This window comes from Amblyomma mixtum, chromosome 7, assembly GCF_055824585.1.
Source record: "Amblyomma mixtum isolate Tamu chromosome 7, ASM5582458v1, whole genome shotgun sequence".
Lineage (NCBI taxonomy): Eukaryota > Metazoa > Arthropoda > Arachnida > Ixodida > Ixodidae > Amblyomma > Amblyomma mixtum.
In genome coordinates, this window is record NC_143018.1 from 60,965,663 (window position 1) to 60,984,061 (window position 18,399).

General features: G+C 50.5%; 1 protein-coding gene across 1 annotated transcript; it reads left to right on the forward strand.

The window, feature by feature from the left end:
* Positions 1-5,387: 5,387 nt before the first annotated feature.
* On the forward strand, positions 5,388-9,825 carry LOC149336244 (uncharacterized). The gene is made up of 3 exons (XM_089554101.1): positions 5,388-5,487; positions 6,000-6,132; positions 9,687-9,825. The coding sequence occupies exons 1-3, from the start codon at positions 5,388-5,390 to the stop codon at positions 9,823-9,825; spliced, it is 372 nt and encodes a 123-aa protein (XP_089410227.1).
* Positions 9,826-18,399: the final 8,574 nt, after the last annotated feature.

Genomic DNA, 18,399 nt, shown 5'->3' on the forward strand with positions numbered 1-18,399 from the left:
GGCTGGAATTTCTTTGGAGGACAAATTCTAGAGGCCCGTGTACTGTGCGATGTCAGTGCACGTTAAAGAACCCCAGGTGGTCGAAATTTCCGGAGCCCTCCACTACGGCGTCTCTCATAGCCTCAGTCGCTTTGGGACGTTAAACCCCATAAACCGAAACCTTCTGTACCCTCTGTCCCGAACCTGTTATCCCATCCCGGGATATGGGACACGCAAATAGAGTGCCGAAGCGAGTGCAGCTAAAGTTTATATAGATTTTTTTGCTTGAATTATGCATATTAACCTACGGGTGTAATCCAGTTGCACTGCAGCGGTCACATTAGGCTGTTATAGTTAAATTGCAGGGAGGCAGCTGAAGACAAGAGAGGTTCGGGTATGGTTCGGGTGTCCAACAAGTAGTGCTACCAACCCTAGGGATTTTCCCTAGATTTAGAGAATTTGGATGTTGTTTAGGGGAAAAGAGATTTTTTGAAATTTCATTTGATCGGAGATTTTTTTTTCTCTCTCTCAATTGGGGAAGACAATGCAAGCTTTCTGTTGTTTTTTTTTTACGACTGGCGGAGGTCCGCACAACACTGCCGCGCGCTCGAGTAAAGCCTGTTTCACATGCAAGTGAAAACGCTTGGTTGCTGCGGCGCAAAAGCTGTTTAGAGCCATTGCGGCGGCTCTAGCAGTCAGAGCGGCGATCCTTCCAGCAAGTTACAAATTTTTCGCAGCAATGCGCTGCTCAATCTTCAATCGCTTGCATGCGAACCAGCCTTTACACGGACGTAATCGGACGTTTATAGCCCCTGACGTGGCCAGTGGCATCCGCTGCTGTTATCTGGCATGCCACCACCTTTACCCCGCGACGTCACGAAGATGCGGTGGCGCTGATGTCAGTAGCGACGTTCGCGCCAACGTTGTTCGCGCGGTAGGCAAAACAAGTTCCGCCTGCCCGTGCCTACCGCAGCTACCGCAGCTAGAGGCGGCTGCATCATGCTTGCGCACTGCAGAAGCAGCATGTACTGACCAGCTTCGTCAGTGTTCGATCCATGCAGTATCATAAAACGGAAAATTAGATTAGCCTTAACAGGTTTCTCGCAAATAAATAGTGCATTAGGAAATGGGCCGCGGTAGTAAAAGCGCGAAGTCTGGGTGTCGACCGGCGCTGCCAGTCAACGTACTTTATAGCAGGGAAGTTGCTGCGCTCAGTCACCTGAACGAAAGCATGGTACGCTTAAAATTGCGCAAGAAAAGCATGTATGTAGCTGCGCACGCATTTATTACCCTGAGCTGCTGTGCACGGGCGCCGGCAGGGTCACACACCACCAAGGAGTGCGTTATTTTGTTGATAGCACAGCATATTTTAACGTGCGTAGAAGTTATACGAACGTATAATGGCGCGTTTTAGAGCATTTAATATATACTTGAAACTATTTCTTAACATGGCCCTAATAATTATTTTATGCGAGTAAAAAGAAGTCTCGTATATAAGTTGTGACTATCTTGCGCGGTCACGTTGACATGCTTCTAGCAGCGCACTTTAAGAGTGCTAAAAGCTACATGTTTTTCCTTGCATCATACTTGTGTCATAAGCTGCTTAATGAAGTAGTACATGATTGCGAAGCCTGTTTGGAAGGAAGCAACCGCAGGCGGGCTACCAACAAAGTCATGTAGCGAGATTGACAGGGGATGAGGCAATGAAAAGTGTTTTCTTTATTGATGCATGAGATGGAACCAAATTTGGTGCGAACATGAAATTCCTCTGCTAGTTTAAGAAATGCGTTTTATTTTCAGGTATGCCTGGTACAGTTCTTGGATAACTATAATTAACACCCTCGTCAGGTCACCCATGGTCTTGAATAATTAAGTAGAAAGGGCGGAAATTTTTTATGCCAGCATGTTCCCAAAGTCCTGTTCTCTTGATGGCTGTATTATTTCTTTTTTTTTTAGATTCTCAGCACCTATGCGTGCATAGTCACATGAAAACCTTTCTTATAAAAATAACTAACAACACTACTGCTCCTGTGGGGAAAAATCGAGAGATTTATTGCACTCCTCAACGTCTCTGGAATCGTGCGCGACAAATAGAATCATTTCCATTCGTTCCAAATTTACGAAGTGGTGAGTGATGCCAACCGCAGGAAATGTGGTAGATCACAAAACAAACCTTTAAGTTTATTCCCTCGCTTATGGCCTCTTCGCTTTCGCTTTGGCCAAAGAAATGCGGCACTGAAATCAATGAAACCTCTGATCCCTCTTTTTTCTAGTGATGCTACCATTGTGGTGCTCGGTCGCCGGAAACCCGCAGAGTTCGACACGTGCCAGGACCATCAGAAACCCCATTACCTCACGATTTTTGACAACGACGGATATTAAAACCGTAAATTTATGAATAATTTCAGGAGTCCATACTTTTCACCAAATCGACCAGTTTAAGAAGGGGAGAAGTCGGCCTGGCTGGTGCCTGATCTGACGGCTAAAAACAGTGGTTACGCGAGACAGATGAGATCGGGACACGATCGACGCTGTCCCCACTTTTCGCACTGCGGGACACGTGTGTCAACAGACGATGAGCGCACGTCCGCTCTGCCGAAAAAACGCCAGTGCTTCCCTTACTACTGTTTCGAGGTAAAATCATCCTGGCCAGTGCAGAGTGTCAAAAACTTATTCTTTTATTCAATGCCTACGGTAGAAACCAACTACAGAAACGCTTTCCAGCAATAATGTAATACACTGTGGCGAAATACGCCGTAGATGGCCAACGCCAGCCCGTGTACTTCGAGGAATACAAAGTTGAAAGCGTCAACCATTGCTATGATTCTCAGAAACTCAAAACGCGCCTACAAGCCTTGAAAACCGGCGATGCACCCCCTCAACTCGACGCCACTCCCTGGCCTCTTGCCTACCGCGAGCCCATTAGCGACTGCAGCGCCACCTCGCTTGTTTGCAAACATGGAGGAGGTCTATACACGCGCGCCCCATTCTCACGCTGTATTTGGAGCTCGCTGCACGTCGGAAATTCCTATTTAGTAAGCATATCTGCATGTTTATTTTGATAACTAGGAAAGAACAAGGGCGTCATTTTTGTTTGAGAAAGGAGCGCCTTGGTGGAAACCTTAGCTAGCCTAACTAGGGGAACAATTCCCAGTTCTGTTGCCGCGGTGGCTCAGTGGTTTTGGCGCTCGGCTGCTGACCCGAAATACGCGGGTTCGATCCCGGGAGCACTGCGGCTTACTGGCCGCGGCCATGGCAGCTGCCTGACGTCTGAAAGAATGTAACCAATAGACATCTCTGACGCAGGAGCGTGCGTCGGAGGAGGGTGCGAACATGAAAATGTCTCCGGGAAGGGCATAGAGTTAATATTCTGGGTAAGGGCTTGTCAACTTTTGCGCGCAATTTTGGGTTCTCTGCTGTGTGTAAAAGTGCATTATTTGGTTTATGGTTTATGGGGATCAACGTCCCAAGGCGACTCAGGCTATGAGGGACGCCGTAGTGGAGGGCTCCGGAAATTTCGACCACCTGGGGTCTTTAACGTGCACTGACATCGAACAGTACGAGGGCCTCCGGAATTTCGCCTCCATCGAAATTCGACCGGCGCGGCCGGGATGGAACCCGCGTATTTCGGGTCAGCACCCGAGCGCCATAACCCCTTAGCCACCGCGGCGGCAAATTATTTGGGTCAGGTGTTCATCGCATTATTGAGTGAGTTGATGTGCTCTTCAGGGCCCCTATAACCAAGTACTTATCTTGAGAAGAGAGCTTAAGCAATGCTTTACAGAGCTTGCGCAACCCCAGATGGGGACACAGGAGCTTTGAGACCAACTAAGTGTAAGTGCTAAATGTTCGAGAACGAAAATTTGAATTCACTGTCGAGGGCTGCGCAAGATATTGAAGTGTCAGTGTCGTACAACTAGCCTGCGTCCAAGCATTGTAAGCCAAGGGTAACAAGGGAATATCTGCTCATTAGCATCCACCCAAGCGAAGCCATACAAAAGCTATGCTGGTCCGGGGATTGACCCCCCCCCCCCCCACCCCTTCAACTTAGCTAACCAATTGAGCTAAGTCGCTCTACATACTAAACTAACAGAAGCGGACAGCAAGTATATCACAGGGCGAGACCGAATTGGTCAACACCTCGAAGCGGAAAAAGAAATTCTTGCTTGAGGATATTCGTGAAGTGGCGTCCTTTAACATATGCCAGGCATACCGCAACTTTACGGCAGTCCCTTTCAGAGCCCCTTTAAGCTCCGTGAGACATGACCAAGGCGGATTCAAGCAGCTCGCGATGCGCGTTCAGCCCAGTCTCCTGCCTTTCGCTTCGCAAAGGACAGGGTTAATTGTAGAGACGTGGGAGAGGCCTTTGCCCCGCGGTGGGCATAGTCAGGTTGATGATGATGATGGCGCGTAAGAAAGAAAAAGGCTGAAACTCCTTTCCTATCATTTTTCCTATAATTTTTTCCTATCCTTTTTCCTATCATTTTTCATTTAATTTTATTTCAGCACCTGTCAGTCGTCTTTTGTGTCTTGGCCAATCCCCCCCCCCCCCCCCCAACAGCAATCACTGTTTCCTCTATTGTGAGGATTGTGAGGATCACGCAATTTTAAGACGATAAGCTTGTGCCTGTATACGGCCACTCCACGACAAGTAATTCTTCACGCTTGCTTGATGGCTGTAAAGAAGAAGAAATGATGCTTGTCGCTTCATGTTTCCAGCTCAACAACAATATAAACGCTTCTATTTCCAGCAGTTCACCGCCTGTGTCTTGGCCACTCCCCCGTAGTGGGTATGTGCCATTTTATTTGAGGCCAGCCAACCAACCAACTACGGGGTCTTGTCCGTCTTCATACATTTGTGAGTCTCAGTTCAACTTTTTCACTCCCTTCTGAGCACAGAACTGCCAACCGCAATGTAGCGGCAACCGTTGCCCTACAAGATCCTGTTGAGCAATTACTTTGGACGCCACGATTAGACGACTGTAGACAATTGCGTTCTTTCATTTCTTGAAGGACGCTTCGTTAACGGCTTCTGGAGGACGATTATTCAGACCGTCTGCACACTATTTGTTCAGCACTTCGAGCTTTCTTGGCAAGAAATTATTGCTGTGGAAGGGCAGAGAATCTAACGCACTATAACGAGACGGAAGAATACATTACGCACAACTTTGAAACCGCGAGTCTCATTGCATTGTGTTCATTCTGATATGACAGGCAGTGATTTCTTCGTCGCTTGATACAATGAGGAATCTACAATGCATCGGCGTGCTTTCATTTACTCTGTTCCAGGCTATTTATTTAGATCACCTCATCAAATTGGCTTCCGCATTACTTTCGTTCCATTTCCTTGTCTTAAATGTTGGCCAGAGTGTTCTCTTCTCATTCCAGCTGTTCCGCATTCAACTTAAATGCTACCACCCCACACCTTCGGCCTAGTTCTCACGCTAGCAACCGTCTACGCAAGCTCTCACGAAACAAGTGGTGCCGTACCCGTAACTGTGGAGGCAGGTAAGTGAAGCTTTCAAACAAAAAATTGCTGTGGTTTAGCTTTGGTTAAACCTGGAGTGACGCGATAGCTGGAGTGGTTCCCTCTCCCCTTCTCCACCCCCTCCCCCCCACTAGGCTCGGCGCATGCGCACAGCTGTTGCAGCTGCCGGCGGCAGCAGCAGCTGCTCCTCACCACGTGACCAGCCCACGTGACCAACGACGCCGCCACGGAGTTCAAGAGGCGCCACGCTGAAGGCTCGGAGAGCTGGCGTAGTGTAGCTCTCGCTGCGAAACGTTCAAGCAGAGCTTGGCTCATCAAACGCGATATGATCTGTCAAGCTATGTAGCGCACGCATTAACTAGTTCTTCATGAACCTCGGTTCTAAACAAAAGCTGAACTTTAAGTTTTATTGTATGAAATTGCCTTGATATAGCTTAGCCATTGCGACCTTTCTAGTCGAGTAATGTTTGCTGGAAGCTTCTTTTTTTTTAGAAAAATGGTGTGCATCATTTTAATTCTTTCTTTTTGGAAGGATACTGTGTACTCAAGGCAGAGGCGGATGGCGGCAAAGTTGTGAAGATCAAGGACAAGGAAGTCTTCAACAGCACCGATCCCTGCATGTCATACACGTGTTTGGCCGACGAAGAAATGGTTATCGCTGAAGGGTGAGCATAGAGTGGTGGGATAAATTGACCGCGCATTGTTGTTCTATTTCGCGCAGGAGAAGGCGTGGTGGTAGGAAAGCACCGCTGACGCTTCTGTTGGGCCTTGAGCTGCTTCGACGGTGTTCAAACCCAAGAGGGCGAGGAAACGAGCCAAGAGTCGATCTAATGCTAAAGGCAGGCTGGGCTCGCGAAAGAGCAAGCGGCAGACTAGAAAAATGTACCGAAGCTCGCGCAGCTATCCAACATATATAGCTGTGAACCAGACAAACAGACCAGACGACAGAGATTCGTCGGTGCTCTGAAATCTAACCGTATGAATAGCCTCTGGTATGAATTTCTCTTGGTCCAGAGCGTATTTCTTGAGACATAATGGCGCGATATGTAGTCCGCGTACTCATAGTTAGGCTGCATTTGTATTATTCCAGGGTGCAAGCAGCAGTGGTGATGGGTCAAATGTTTAGGGGATTCCCCCTGAGTCACCTTGGGGGATTCCCCTTGACATTGCACCAGCACCGTTCGCTCTTTGAGTTGTTGGTCAGCTTGCTCTCGCAATGTCGTCTGCTAGCCGTTCTAGTTATCTCAGTTGGTAGACTGACTACTCCAGGCAGACGGTGGTCCCGGGTTCGATCTCAAGACAAGGACGACCTTTTCTTCAAGTACGAAATTTTTTTGGATGAGTTGTTGGTCAGTTTGTTCTCGCAATGTCGTCTGCTAGCCGTCCTGGTTATCTCAGTTGGTAGACTGACTACTCCAGGCAGACGGCGGTCCTGGGTTCGAACCCAGGATCAGGATGACCTTTTATTCAACTACGAAATTTCTGTGGAAGCTCTATACATTCCGTTCTAGGCATATGGCTGCTCTTGCGTGGGTGCTTATGAGCAATTACTCCCGTATCACAGCAGTAATGATTAAATTATGTTTTCTTTGTTGAAAATCCTTTCCACAAACTTTCTTTAGTGCGGGTGTACAGGTGTGGAGAAAATTGAACAGAGCACGTTACTGTCTATTAACATTTCCCACGCGTTGCCAAATTGAATTTTCCAGCCTGGTATGGGTGTGTTGGTAGTGGACGCTATGGCGTTTTCTCATATACGAAAAAGGTTCCTTAATTTCGGACAGGGAAGACATGATTGCACTTAGAACGGAATACCTTGCTCTGTGTCCGCACCTGTACCAACACTTTCCCGTACACGCCTTATACAAAGGTATAAAACAGGTTTGGGAACATAGAGAGCAAAGCGAGTTTACAAAGCTTGCGGAGATATATTAGTATGTTCGGGCGCTATGATCAGGACAGACAAGACAGGGTGAACCCATCCATTTTGTCCTTTTGGCTGCCTAGTTATAGTCTGTGTTAACTACCACATTATGGCTTCTCTGGCCCAGTTAACAACTATGCATCTTGTAACAGTTCGGCCCTGTGTCGGATGCAACTAAGCTCGCACCTGGTGAGGTGCCGGAAGAGGTCGGGGAGGAATGGTGTGGAAAGCTATGGGAGAGACGTAGTTAGCTAAGTTTACGGTCTGTGTGTTCCTGGTGCACTGCTTGCACGCATTGGCTTTGTTGTCTTCCGGGAAAGAGAGTTTGTTGCTCAGGGAACGTGTTGCGAGCGAGGACATAAGCATGCTCGTATTCCTCGATGCTCCGGAGGCCAAAGGCCGGTTCCAGAAGGACGTGCAGTTGAGGGCGTTGGTGGAGGTGTGTGTTCAGCTGTCTGTAGATATACATGGTCTGTTCTGAAAGTAGTAGGACTCATTTTTTTAAATAAAACTTTTTCAAGAGAATAGTACAAACGATTAGAATTTTTCATAGTAGCACCCTTCCGCACCTACACGCTGCTGACAATGAGTTTTCCAGTTTTCGTACGCCTCCAGGAACGCCTGGACCGGAATGCTGTTTAGCTCCCTCGTCACGGCCGGGAATAAAATAAAGTCTGGTGGGGCAAAGTCGGGGCTGTAGGGGGCCTGAGGCAGCGTTGCCGCCTTGTTCTCGGCCAAAAATCGGGGTCCTCATTCACATGATGAAGATCCTGGCAGATCACTTCCCGGTTGGCCTTTTGCTCCTCTGACAACAGTCCCGGCACCAACTTCACGCACACTTTCCTCATGGCTAAGTTTTCTGTCACGATCTCAAAAACTTGGGTCCGAGGAATGCTCAAGTCATCAACAATCATTCTGATACTCATCCTACAATCACTATTCAGTAAATGGTTCACTCGCTACACATTTTCATTGGGCTTGCTGGCCGAAGGGCGTCCGGAGCGGTCGTCGTCTTCCACTCTTTCCTGACCTTTTCGGAACAGCTTGTGCCACTCAAAAAACACCTGATCTACCCATGGCAGCGTCACTGTAGGCCTCTCTAATAATGTCGCCTCTTTGCCCGTTTTACTAAGATTTACACAAAATTTGATCGCGTATCACTGATCCAGTTAATGCTCTATGATTCTGCGTGACGAGACGTTTCGACAGGGGTACACAGTACAAGCGACCTGCTCGCTTCAACGGCCGAGAGCCGACTGCCGATTTTCTCCAGTATTCCCTCTTGTCCGCCCGTTAGCCCCCCAAAAAAAAACCAGTCCTACTACTTTCAGAACAGACCCTGTACATACCTGGAGCGCACTAGAGGCCAAGCCACGGAGGGCGCCAACTATGGTCGTTTATGCGTAGTGTGAAGAATCTGAAGTTTTATTGAGTGTCGTTTGCCACCGTATTGTTACGAGGGTCATGCATACAAGCATGGTTAAAAACAGAAAATGCCACTTATGCACTTGCTAGTTTTATTCAGTGCAAAAGCCTACCTTCTAGCCTCGCGAATATCATTGGGCTAGTCTTAAAGAACTAACCTGAGCGTTACTTGAGCTGATACTTGAGAGCTGGCGGCTTGAAGGCTGATGATAGGCGTCTTTCTTATCAGTGTGTGTACGGTAGTATTGTGGGCACGCTGCAGGTAACCATGTGGGTAATAGGTTGAGACGAATGAGAGAGAAAGAAAGAAACTTTATTATTAAGAAGGAATTCGGGACACGCCCGTGGGTACCCGCACGACCCCACTCAGATTGTATGATTCAGGCGAAGATAGATGTCTGTTTGGCTGTTCAAAACGAGTGATTCGGAGGTCGTGGGTTCGAATCCCACTGACGCTGTGTGGTTGTATTTTGTTCTGATTTTCTCATCAGTTATGTTCCTAAAAAATAATTGCCCTGTTCATCTCCCGTTTATAAACATCACAAATTTAAAAAAATCCCCTATGCTCCTTGGTATCGTTGACTGTTGGCTTCTGTCCTGGATGGAGGAAAACAGTTATTACTATTGTTGCTCATTTACCGCATGATACTGGCTACAGGTGGGTACGAAAGAGAGAAGGCGGCTGCAAAGCTTTGACCTACGCCTTTTCTGATAGGGATCAGCACCAAAGTGTGGCATATGGTGCCGAAAGAACTGACTCAGGCTTACGCTCATGATGTGGTACCGCTTCCTGTGTTTAATACACGGTGTTATCTTGTGTCCCACGCCTACAAGCTGGCATACTCTGATCTACGAAAGTGTGCTCCGCAGGTGTGTTCCGCTTGAGGTTCGAGGGCCACAATGTAAAGTGGAGCGCGGAAGTGGAGATCCGTTTCCGGCCTGTTGTCCCTCACCTTCCTGCGACTATGAGTTGGGACACAAGGACCCTACCACGGAGAACGGTGTCTGAGGACTCTTCACACTTGCGCAGGGCGCCTAAGTGAAGACATTGCATCCTATACGCACGCAATGTTCAGAACAAATGAGCAAAACGAACAGCATCTGATGCGGATTAACGCTTTGCCCGGTCCATCTTGCACGCAGTGGATACCAGTGGCACGGCGATATACCCAACGAGGGTTGAATATGCAATCTATAGGCATGTTTACTTCATTAAAAATAGTTTCAGGTGTGCGAGAAGTTTGTGTTGTCCGCGATTTTTTTTTCCTGTTGCGTTGGTGTAGCACCTAGCACCGCGCTGAATGAAAGCATGTATCACCAACTATATATCCAAGCCGTTTTCAGTTGCGTTCGACAATTCGCGCTTTAAATCTTCTGAACAACGGCTGAAAAGCGACCTCTATCTTTTTTCTGTTGTTGTATGTGGGTGGCTGTCCACTGTTTTTCTTTAACATGAGCGGCGCATCGTCAAGAACTATAAGAATGATATTATGGTGCACTTGGGAGTCGGCGCTAATTTGAGGGAAATGAGGTTTTGTGACATAGCTATCGCTATCACTTTGTCGACTCTTGGGGACGAAGAAAACTCTACACAATGATGGTGATGAGGATGATGACCACAACCCTCACAATGGGTGGGCACCTGACAGGATGGTTCCCAGCCGGTACACGTTAGAAATAAAAATTTCGCACGGACGCCTAATTACCTTATGTGTTGCAATGCGATAGCATCAGAAAATGTTGACGCCTTTACCGATAGTTTCGTTCTGATTGCGTCACTTCCTCTAGCCAATGGAAATTATCTGATCTGGGGACGTCATTTTCCTCTAAGAAGTGGGAATCTGGTCTGGTTGCCACCAGAGTCGCAAATCCCAGCGTAACATGTGCATCGACACGGTATTAAAGGGAAACAGCATAGGTTTTAGAAATCAACGAGCTTAAGAGGGTCGAATGTGTGAAACCTGCACGTAAAGCATGCGAAGTCTTTTTGGGCTTGCACTTGAAATAGTGAAGTAATCGCCGATTAAAATCCGGACGCCCTTCAAGCTTCTCCGCAGCGCACAACGCCAAGTGGGGGGGCGCATGATGACGTCATCGAAGGTATCGGTACATTTCCAACACACAAACGCCTGCTTTAAAGGAAAAAAACCAACGCCACCGAAGGTGAACCCTGCCGAGAGTTGTTTGGCAGCGTCTAACGAGTCAGGGCAGAGTGTGGCTGACGACAGCGGTAATTTGAAATCATACCTTTCGTGACGTCACGCTGAGTTTCCATGCAGTCCTCTGTTGCATTGAGGAGAAGCGCAAGAGTCAATCGTCGATTACGTCACTATTTTAAATGCTAGTGCGAAAACACTTGGCATACTTTACCTACAACCAATATAGATTTGAATCCTTGAATATCACGAAATTCTCAAAAAAGTGCTGCAGTTGCCCTTTAAGCATGAAATGCTTTTAGCTCCCGTTGTCGGCAGCGACGTCACGCCGAGACCGAAAGCCAACCTCCGGGCACTGAATTCCACTCATCCGGGCACTGAAACGAGAACATCCGGGCACCGTACGAGATTTAACGAGACTCTCTAAGCCCTCCTACAGGACCGGCATACAAGCGCCGGTAGCTTCGCGCCGAACGGGTGGTGGCGTTCCTCCCTTCCTGTACGGTGCGGTTGAGTGTCCACCGAGTTGACAGAATTACTGCGCCATTTGGTTTGGTTTATTGGGGTCTAACGTCCCAAAGCGACTGAGGCTATGAGAGACGCCGTAGTGAAGGGCTCCGGAAATTTCGACCACCTGGGGTTCTTTAACGTGCACTGACATCGCACAGCACACTGCGTCATTTCCTTTCCTCAAAAAGCGTCGCGTTCAAAGGGCAAGGCATCGCACCGAACGCGTGGTGGCGTCCCTCCCTTCCTCTAGGGTGCGGTTCGGGTGTCCACCGAGATGACAGAGAATTGCTGCGCCATTTCCTTTCCTCAAAAAGCGTCGCGTTCAAAGGGCAAGGCATCGCGCCGAACGGGTAACGTTCCGTGGACTGCCTGGCAGCGTTACAACACACTGTCGCGTTCCACTCTTAAAGGCGAAGCTTAAGCGTCATTAATTAGCAGTTAATTAGTATTTAGTCAATAATCAGCAATTAGTCACTAATTAGTAATTTGTCATTACTTCGTAATCAGTTATGTGTGACGTAATCCAGTGGTGACTTCAGCAGTGTCACATAGGCAAAGTGGTGCGGAAAACGCTTTCGCCTATAGACAGTTTCGAACGCGCTACATACACATTCTTGTGAGGCCTGCGTCTCGTCGTGTCCACGTACGCTTCTGCATCGTCCTGCATTTCGGAGCGCGGAGTGATCGGACGCGTGGTGCATCGGCTCCGTCGATTTCTCGGCTGGAACCGCGGTAACCTGATGTAACGCCTATCAAACCTGTGCGACTGATACCGTGAAGTCAGCAGGATCCTGGAGAACCCGATCACACCCAGGTACGCTGAATTTTCGGCCATTTCGAGCAATCCTCCGCATCACCACGTAGCGGTCGAGCTAAGCCTAACGGCTCCGGCTCCTCCGCCGCTGGCTGCGGAGACGCCTGCCGGCCAACCTCTCAACATGGCTCTACCTGAACAACGCGGATACGACCCCACGACTCTGTCGTGGTCATCTGTCCCTGTAAGCCAGCCAGAGGACGGCCCATCCACCATTTCGGCGCAGCAAGCTGCCCTTTTCCAAGTCGTTGAGAGCCGGCGCCGCCGCCGGCAGAACGCACGAGGAGCGGCAACACCCAAGACTCCTCTCAACAATTCAGCAACGGGAGACGCTCGCGCTCCGTCTTCTGCACCTCCACAGAAGACTTCTTCACCAGTCTCGAAGTGGACTCCCAAGCCAACGGTCAGGATGGACCCTGACGACTACGTGGTCGTGCTGCAGCCACGCAGTACGGTCTCCCTCAAGACGGCCTTCCAGCAAGGTGAGCTCGGCGCTGCCATTTCGCAACTCATCGGTAGGCAGCACATGAACACCATCACCATTTCACCAAATTGGGAACAGAACATCATCGTCTGTGGCACGCAGAACCCAGAAGTGGTTAAAAAGCTCCTCACGGACATTCAACTTAACACCAGCAGAGGATCGCTCGCATTTCACGGCCACCTCAAGCTCACCGGTGATGTGTGTCGCGGTGTGATATCTGTTCACAACTTAGAAACCAGTGAGTCACTAAAAGATAATGTGCAGTGGCGCGGTGGTGAACTAGTTCATGTGCGCAAGCTGGGACAATCAAACGTAGCTGTGCTGACTTTCGAGGGACGCACTGTTCCGCGTTACGTCCACTATAACGCAGAACTGACTCCCGTCAAGGAGTACAAAAAAACAGTGCCAGCGTGCTACCGTTGCGGCACACTGGGGCACCGGGTGGACAACTGTCCCACCCCGGTCAAGGAAAGATGCGGCCTTTGTGGCCAAAACGTGGGGCTTGGTACTGAGGGGATGGCCCCCCACGTCTGCAATCCTATCTGTTTAATCTGCGGGGGCCCGCACCTCACCAGCTCCCGCGAATGCACCGCGAAATTCATCAAGTTGCCGCAGCCAGGGCCCAGGACGCCACCCAAGGGAGCCAATGCCGGCGCTACACGGGGAGGGCGGCAGCGAAACAACCAGAAGACGCCACGGCGTGGCGTGATGCCTCCCCCTGGCAAGACAGCAACAGTAACGCCACCACCCGGAGCAGCGGAGTTCCCAGCTCTCAGCGCTTCATCTGGCGGCGCCGCCTGCAACCAACCCAAGGTAGGCAGCTGGGCGAGGGTCGCCTCCTCTCCTTCCCCTCCTCCCTCCTCCCCCACCAGCACCGCCGAGACACAGGAACTCAAGCGCGAGCTCGCCCTCTTGCGAGCTCAAAACGAAAAACTAGCCAGCGAGCGTCGAGCGACGAGGCAGAAAACATAACAGACAGGGAGATCCCTCCTCCTGTGGAGAGTCGCGCAGCGGCCCTGGAGACCCGGGTGACCGCAATTGAAACACAATTGGCTGACCTCCCCAAAATTATCCATGACACCATCGCGCGTCAGGTGGAGAGTGTCATCGCACAGGTGACACAAGCCGTAACGCACATTATCCAAAAATGGATAAAAGATAATCCGCGCGTCCTTAAACGCGTAGGACCCATCAGGGACGCTAACCGCCCCTCAAAATTCAATAGAGCTATTCCCGATGAGTTTGACTTTTCGGAAGACTCCTGCACGTCTGCGCCGGGCACTAGCGGACTGGGGAGTCTTAACAACGTGACCCCACCCTCCGCCTCCGACCATGGCCCCCAACCCTAAGTCGCGAGCAAGAACAACTCAGCCGCTTACACTAACGCAGTGGAACTGCCGAGGTCTCAAGGACCACAAGAAGCGGACTCATCTCCGCCTCTATCTTGAGACCTTTGAGTTCCTCGTCGCCGTGGTTGCCCTTCAGGAACCCGGCGCCGGTGCCAAACTAACAAACTACACTACATTTCAACACAACCCGCAGACATGTATACTTGTTCACAAGCGATACACTGCGCAGGAGGTCACACTTCCCACAACACCGTCTTTCCCATACACGATGGTTTCAGTGCTGCCCCTAAAGCGGTCTGACCCACCTGTACACATTCTAAATATTTACTGCCCACCGAAACTTAACAACGTCACGTTCAATGAAATTTTCACTCAAGCTATGCAGGTGGCGGGTAGGGATCCCCTCCTAATCGTCGGCGATTTCAACGCCCCGAGCAGGCTATGGGGATACCCCCGGGAGGACAGGCGTGGGAGGAAGCTTGCGGAACTTCTTTCCACACTTGGACTCACCCTGCACACTGACCCCGCCAACCCAACACGTGTCGGCAATTCCATTCAACGAGATACTTGCCCGGACCTCACATTTACACGCAACATACGACATGCCGACTGGCTGAATACAGAGGACACTCTAGGTAGTGATCACTGTATAATCAACACAACCATTTACATGCGTCCCCTGAAACGCCCACTAAAACAAGCTCGTATCCCTGACTGGACGACTTTCCGCACCTCTCTACCTATTGTAGACCCCCTCCAGTCGGGATACGACGCCTGGTCCAGATCGCTCACTTCTACACTTACACAACACGAACAGCAGATACAGCTTACAGAAACACAAACAGACGTGGACAACCACCTTCTCCACCTTTGGGAGGCCCGTCGCAGCCTCACGAAGCGATGGAAGAAACAGAAACATAACAGACGCCTAAAGAACCGCATCCTGGAACTCACACAACAGGCAGCGGAATATGCCACTCAGCTAGCCGACACTAACTGGGTGGACCGGTGCAACGCGGCTGCTCGCCAGATGTCTGGCCGCAACACGTGGCGCCTGTTCCGCGCTCTCATCGATCCAATACAAACACGCACGGAAACCCAACGCCAATTACATAGGGCCTTGCACAACTTTACAGGAACGACAAAACAACTAGCGCACACGCTCAGGGATCGCTACCTGTGCACCACTAAGGACCCCCGGCAGGCGGCGTACTCGTATGCAGGCGAAGAGAACACGGAGCTGGACAAGCCGTTCCAGCTCCACGACCTCCGGGCGGCCTTGAGCAAAATGAAGCGGGGTACTGCACCCGGGCGCGACAAGGTTACGGTCAAGCTCTTGGCCAACCTTCCCGACGCAGCCTACGCCGCGCTCCTCAAATACATCAATAGCATTTGGGACGGAGAGACTCCTCTCCCTCTCGATTGGAAATCGGCTCTCGTGACCTTTATTCCGAAAGCCGGCAAACCTATTGATGTGGAGAACCTTCGCCCCATCTCCCTCACGTCTTGTGTCGGCAAGCTGATGGAGACGATGGTGCGCGACAGACTCTCCGATTTTCTAGAAACACAGCACACTTTCGCGGACACCATGTTCGGTTTTCGCCCTCACAAGTCTGCACAGGATATACTTCTGCAGCTTCACCACGACATCTTAGATCCTGTCGAATGTCCCCACAACGACAAGGTGGTCCTGGCCTTGGATCTTAAAGGCGCATTCGACAACGTCAAACACGAAGTAATCCTGGACCACCTCAGTAACACCAACTGTGGCCATAAAACATTCAACTACATAAAACAATTTCTTACAGACCGTCAAGCCTACATACGCATACAAGATGCGGAACACGGGCCATACACCATCGGCTCGAGGGGAACACCTCAAGGCGCGGTCCTGTCTCCCCTCCTCTTCAATTTGGCAATGCTTCATCTTCCCTCCAAATTGTCCTCTTTGCCCGGGATACATCACGCTCTTTATGCGGATGACATTACAATCTGGGCCACGCAAGGTAACCTGGGCCACATGGAATCCTGCCTGCAAGCAGCGGCGACCCTAGTCGACGACTACGCGGCCTACTGCGGACTCCAGTGCGCCCCGTCGAAATCAGAATTTGTGCACATACGTCCCTCCCCTCGGGACACAACCCCGCTTTGCATCAGTCTCCCCTCGGGACCGATCCGGGAGTCCAAGGAGATCCGCGTCCTTGGTCTCTTCATACACCACCAACGCAGAGTCGACACCACCCTAGCCAAACTTCGCACGGTGGGAGACCAGGTGGGCCGCATGGTCCGCCGGGTCTCCAACAAGCGGGGCGGATTACGAAGCAAGGATGCACTGCGGCTTGCCCATGCTTTCGTAACGAGTAGAATCCTCTACTCAACCCCCTACTTGCACCTGCGCAAACATGATGATGACCAACTGGAGGTCATCCACCGGAAAGTCATCAAGCGGGCTCTCGACCTCCCGGTCACCACGTCCAACCAGCGACTTCTGGCCTTGGGCGTGGTGAACACATTTCGGGAGCTTCGAGAGGCCCACTTAGTCAACCAATACACGCGTCTTGCACAGACCACGTCCGGTCGCCGCCTCTTGGACCGGCTACACATCAAACATGACTACCATATTGAGGAAAGGGAGAGAGTGCCAGCACCCTGGAGACGCGCCCTCCGGGTCCGACCCCTTCCCCGCAACATGTCCAGAGAAGACCATAGCGGTCGTCGCCAGGCGCGCGCGGAAGCGTTGGCGCGATACTATGGTAACCAACAACATGTGTATTACGTGGACGTTGCCGGCCCACACCACGGGGTGTGGTACACGGCCGCAGTCGTACACAACACAAACACAGTCAACGGGCTCACTTTCAAAGCCTACAGCGCAACACACGCGGAGGAGATTGCCATTGCTCTTGCTCTCACTACTCCCAAGTCGAAACACATCATCACCGACTCGCGAGGGGCCTGTCGGAACTACGAGTTGGGCTGGGCTCCCCCGCTTGCCTGGCGCATACTGGAATATAGCTGTCGATCTGAAGATCCAACTCCACGCAACCTGATTTGGGCCCCCGGTCACCAGGGACTCCAGGGAAACGAACAGGCCGATCAGGCCGCCCGCGCACTCTCTCCCCGGGCTATCTCCCTGTCCTTGGAAGGGTACTCCCAATCAGACAATCTGGCCATTACATTCAAACAAATCACCGATTACTACAAGGAGGAGCACCGGCGCTACCCGGCCCCTTGTAAGGGTCTGGATCGCGCTGACGAGCGCCTCCTCATCAAAATTCTTACTAACACTGTACTGTGCCCGGCGGTGCTTAAACATTTCAATACATCCTTTGATGGCGCGTGCCAGTTCTGTGGGGAGGTGGCTGACACCTTCCACATGGTTTGGGCGTGTCAGTCAAACCCATCTATCCCCCCCAACCCCACCAGAGAGGACTGGGAGGCGGCCCTGCTCGGCTGTCAGGACCTAAAGACCCAAAAGGCCTTGGTTCACCGGACGCGGGCGGCGTTGCTTGCCAATGGGGCCCCGGAATAGGGGCTCCACCTAGTATTGTTAGGGGAAAGGGCCAATAGGGCCTACCCCAATCACCTCTCTGTAAATATAAATATTTATTGTATTATAAATGTTTTTTACCACCATCCTGCATTTCATGCTTACTCTACTCTCGGTTACGGGGGAGGCAGAGATTTTTTTCAAACTGGAAACCACGTGCATGAAATTTCATGCCGTGAGACGCATTTCTTCCACCACAAACTCGACACATCATTAAGTGCTTTCCTGCCCATCATAAGTGCCTGCTCTGTGCTCTACACACATCAGACGTTTTAGCGGTTCGGTCCGCACGCTGCCGATCTTTATCACATCGCCTCAGACAGGGCTATTTGCTATGTGTGAAGGGTTTTAGCCTTAAAATGACACTGAGCGCGAATTGAAGGCGACCTGTAATGAACGTACTGCGTTTATGCCAAAGATGGCAATTCCACTGCAAACGGAGCCTTTATGAGGTCGAAAATATCAAGGAAAAAAAATGCGCGTTTCGCCACCACTGGCGCTTTTCGCAAGCAAACTGCGGTGACGTCATGGCAGTTTTTTTTTTCCCTACACTGACGTTCACTTCCAGGATGCTGATCTAGGAGCGCTTTTCGGTCTTGAGGTCACGAGTTTGAATGGAGCGGCGGGAGGAAGAAAAGCATGCTGTAATTATACATCCAATTTTGTCTGCAATAAATACGTTTTCTGCTGCCGAAAAAACACCAACATAGCCAGGAAGAG

Bases quoted from the DNA above. Each gene is read 5' to 3' on its own strand.
- LOC149336244 (XM_089554101.1), top strand. From the start codon at position 5,388: ATGCTACCACCCCACACCTTCGGCCTAGTTCTCACGCTAGCAACCGTC. The intron at 5,488-5,999 runs GTAAGTGAAGCT...TCTTTTTGGAAG, and splicing joins ACCCGTAACTGTGGAGGCAG to GATACTGTGTACTCAAGGCA. The intron at 6,133-9,686 runs GTGAGCATAGAG...TGTGCTCCGCAG, and splicing joins GAAATGGTTATCGCTGAAGG to GTGTGTTCCGCTTGAGGTTC.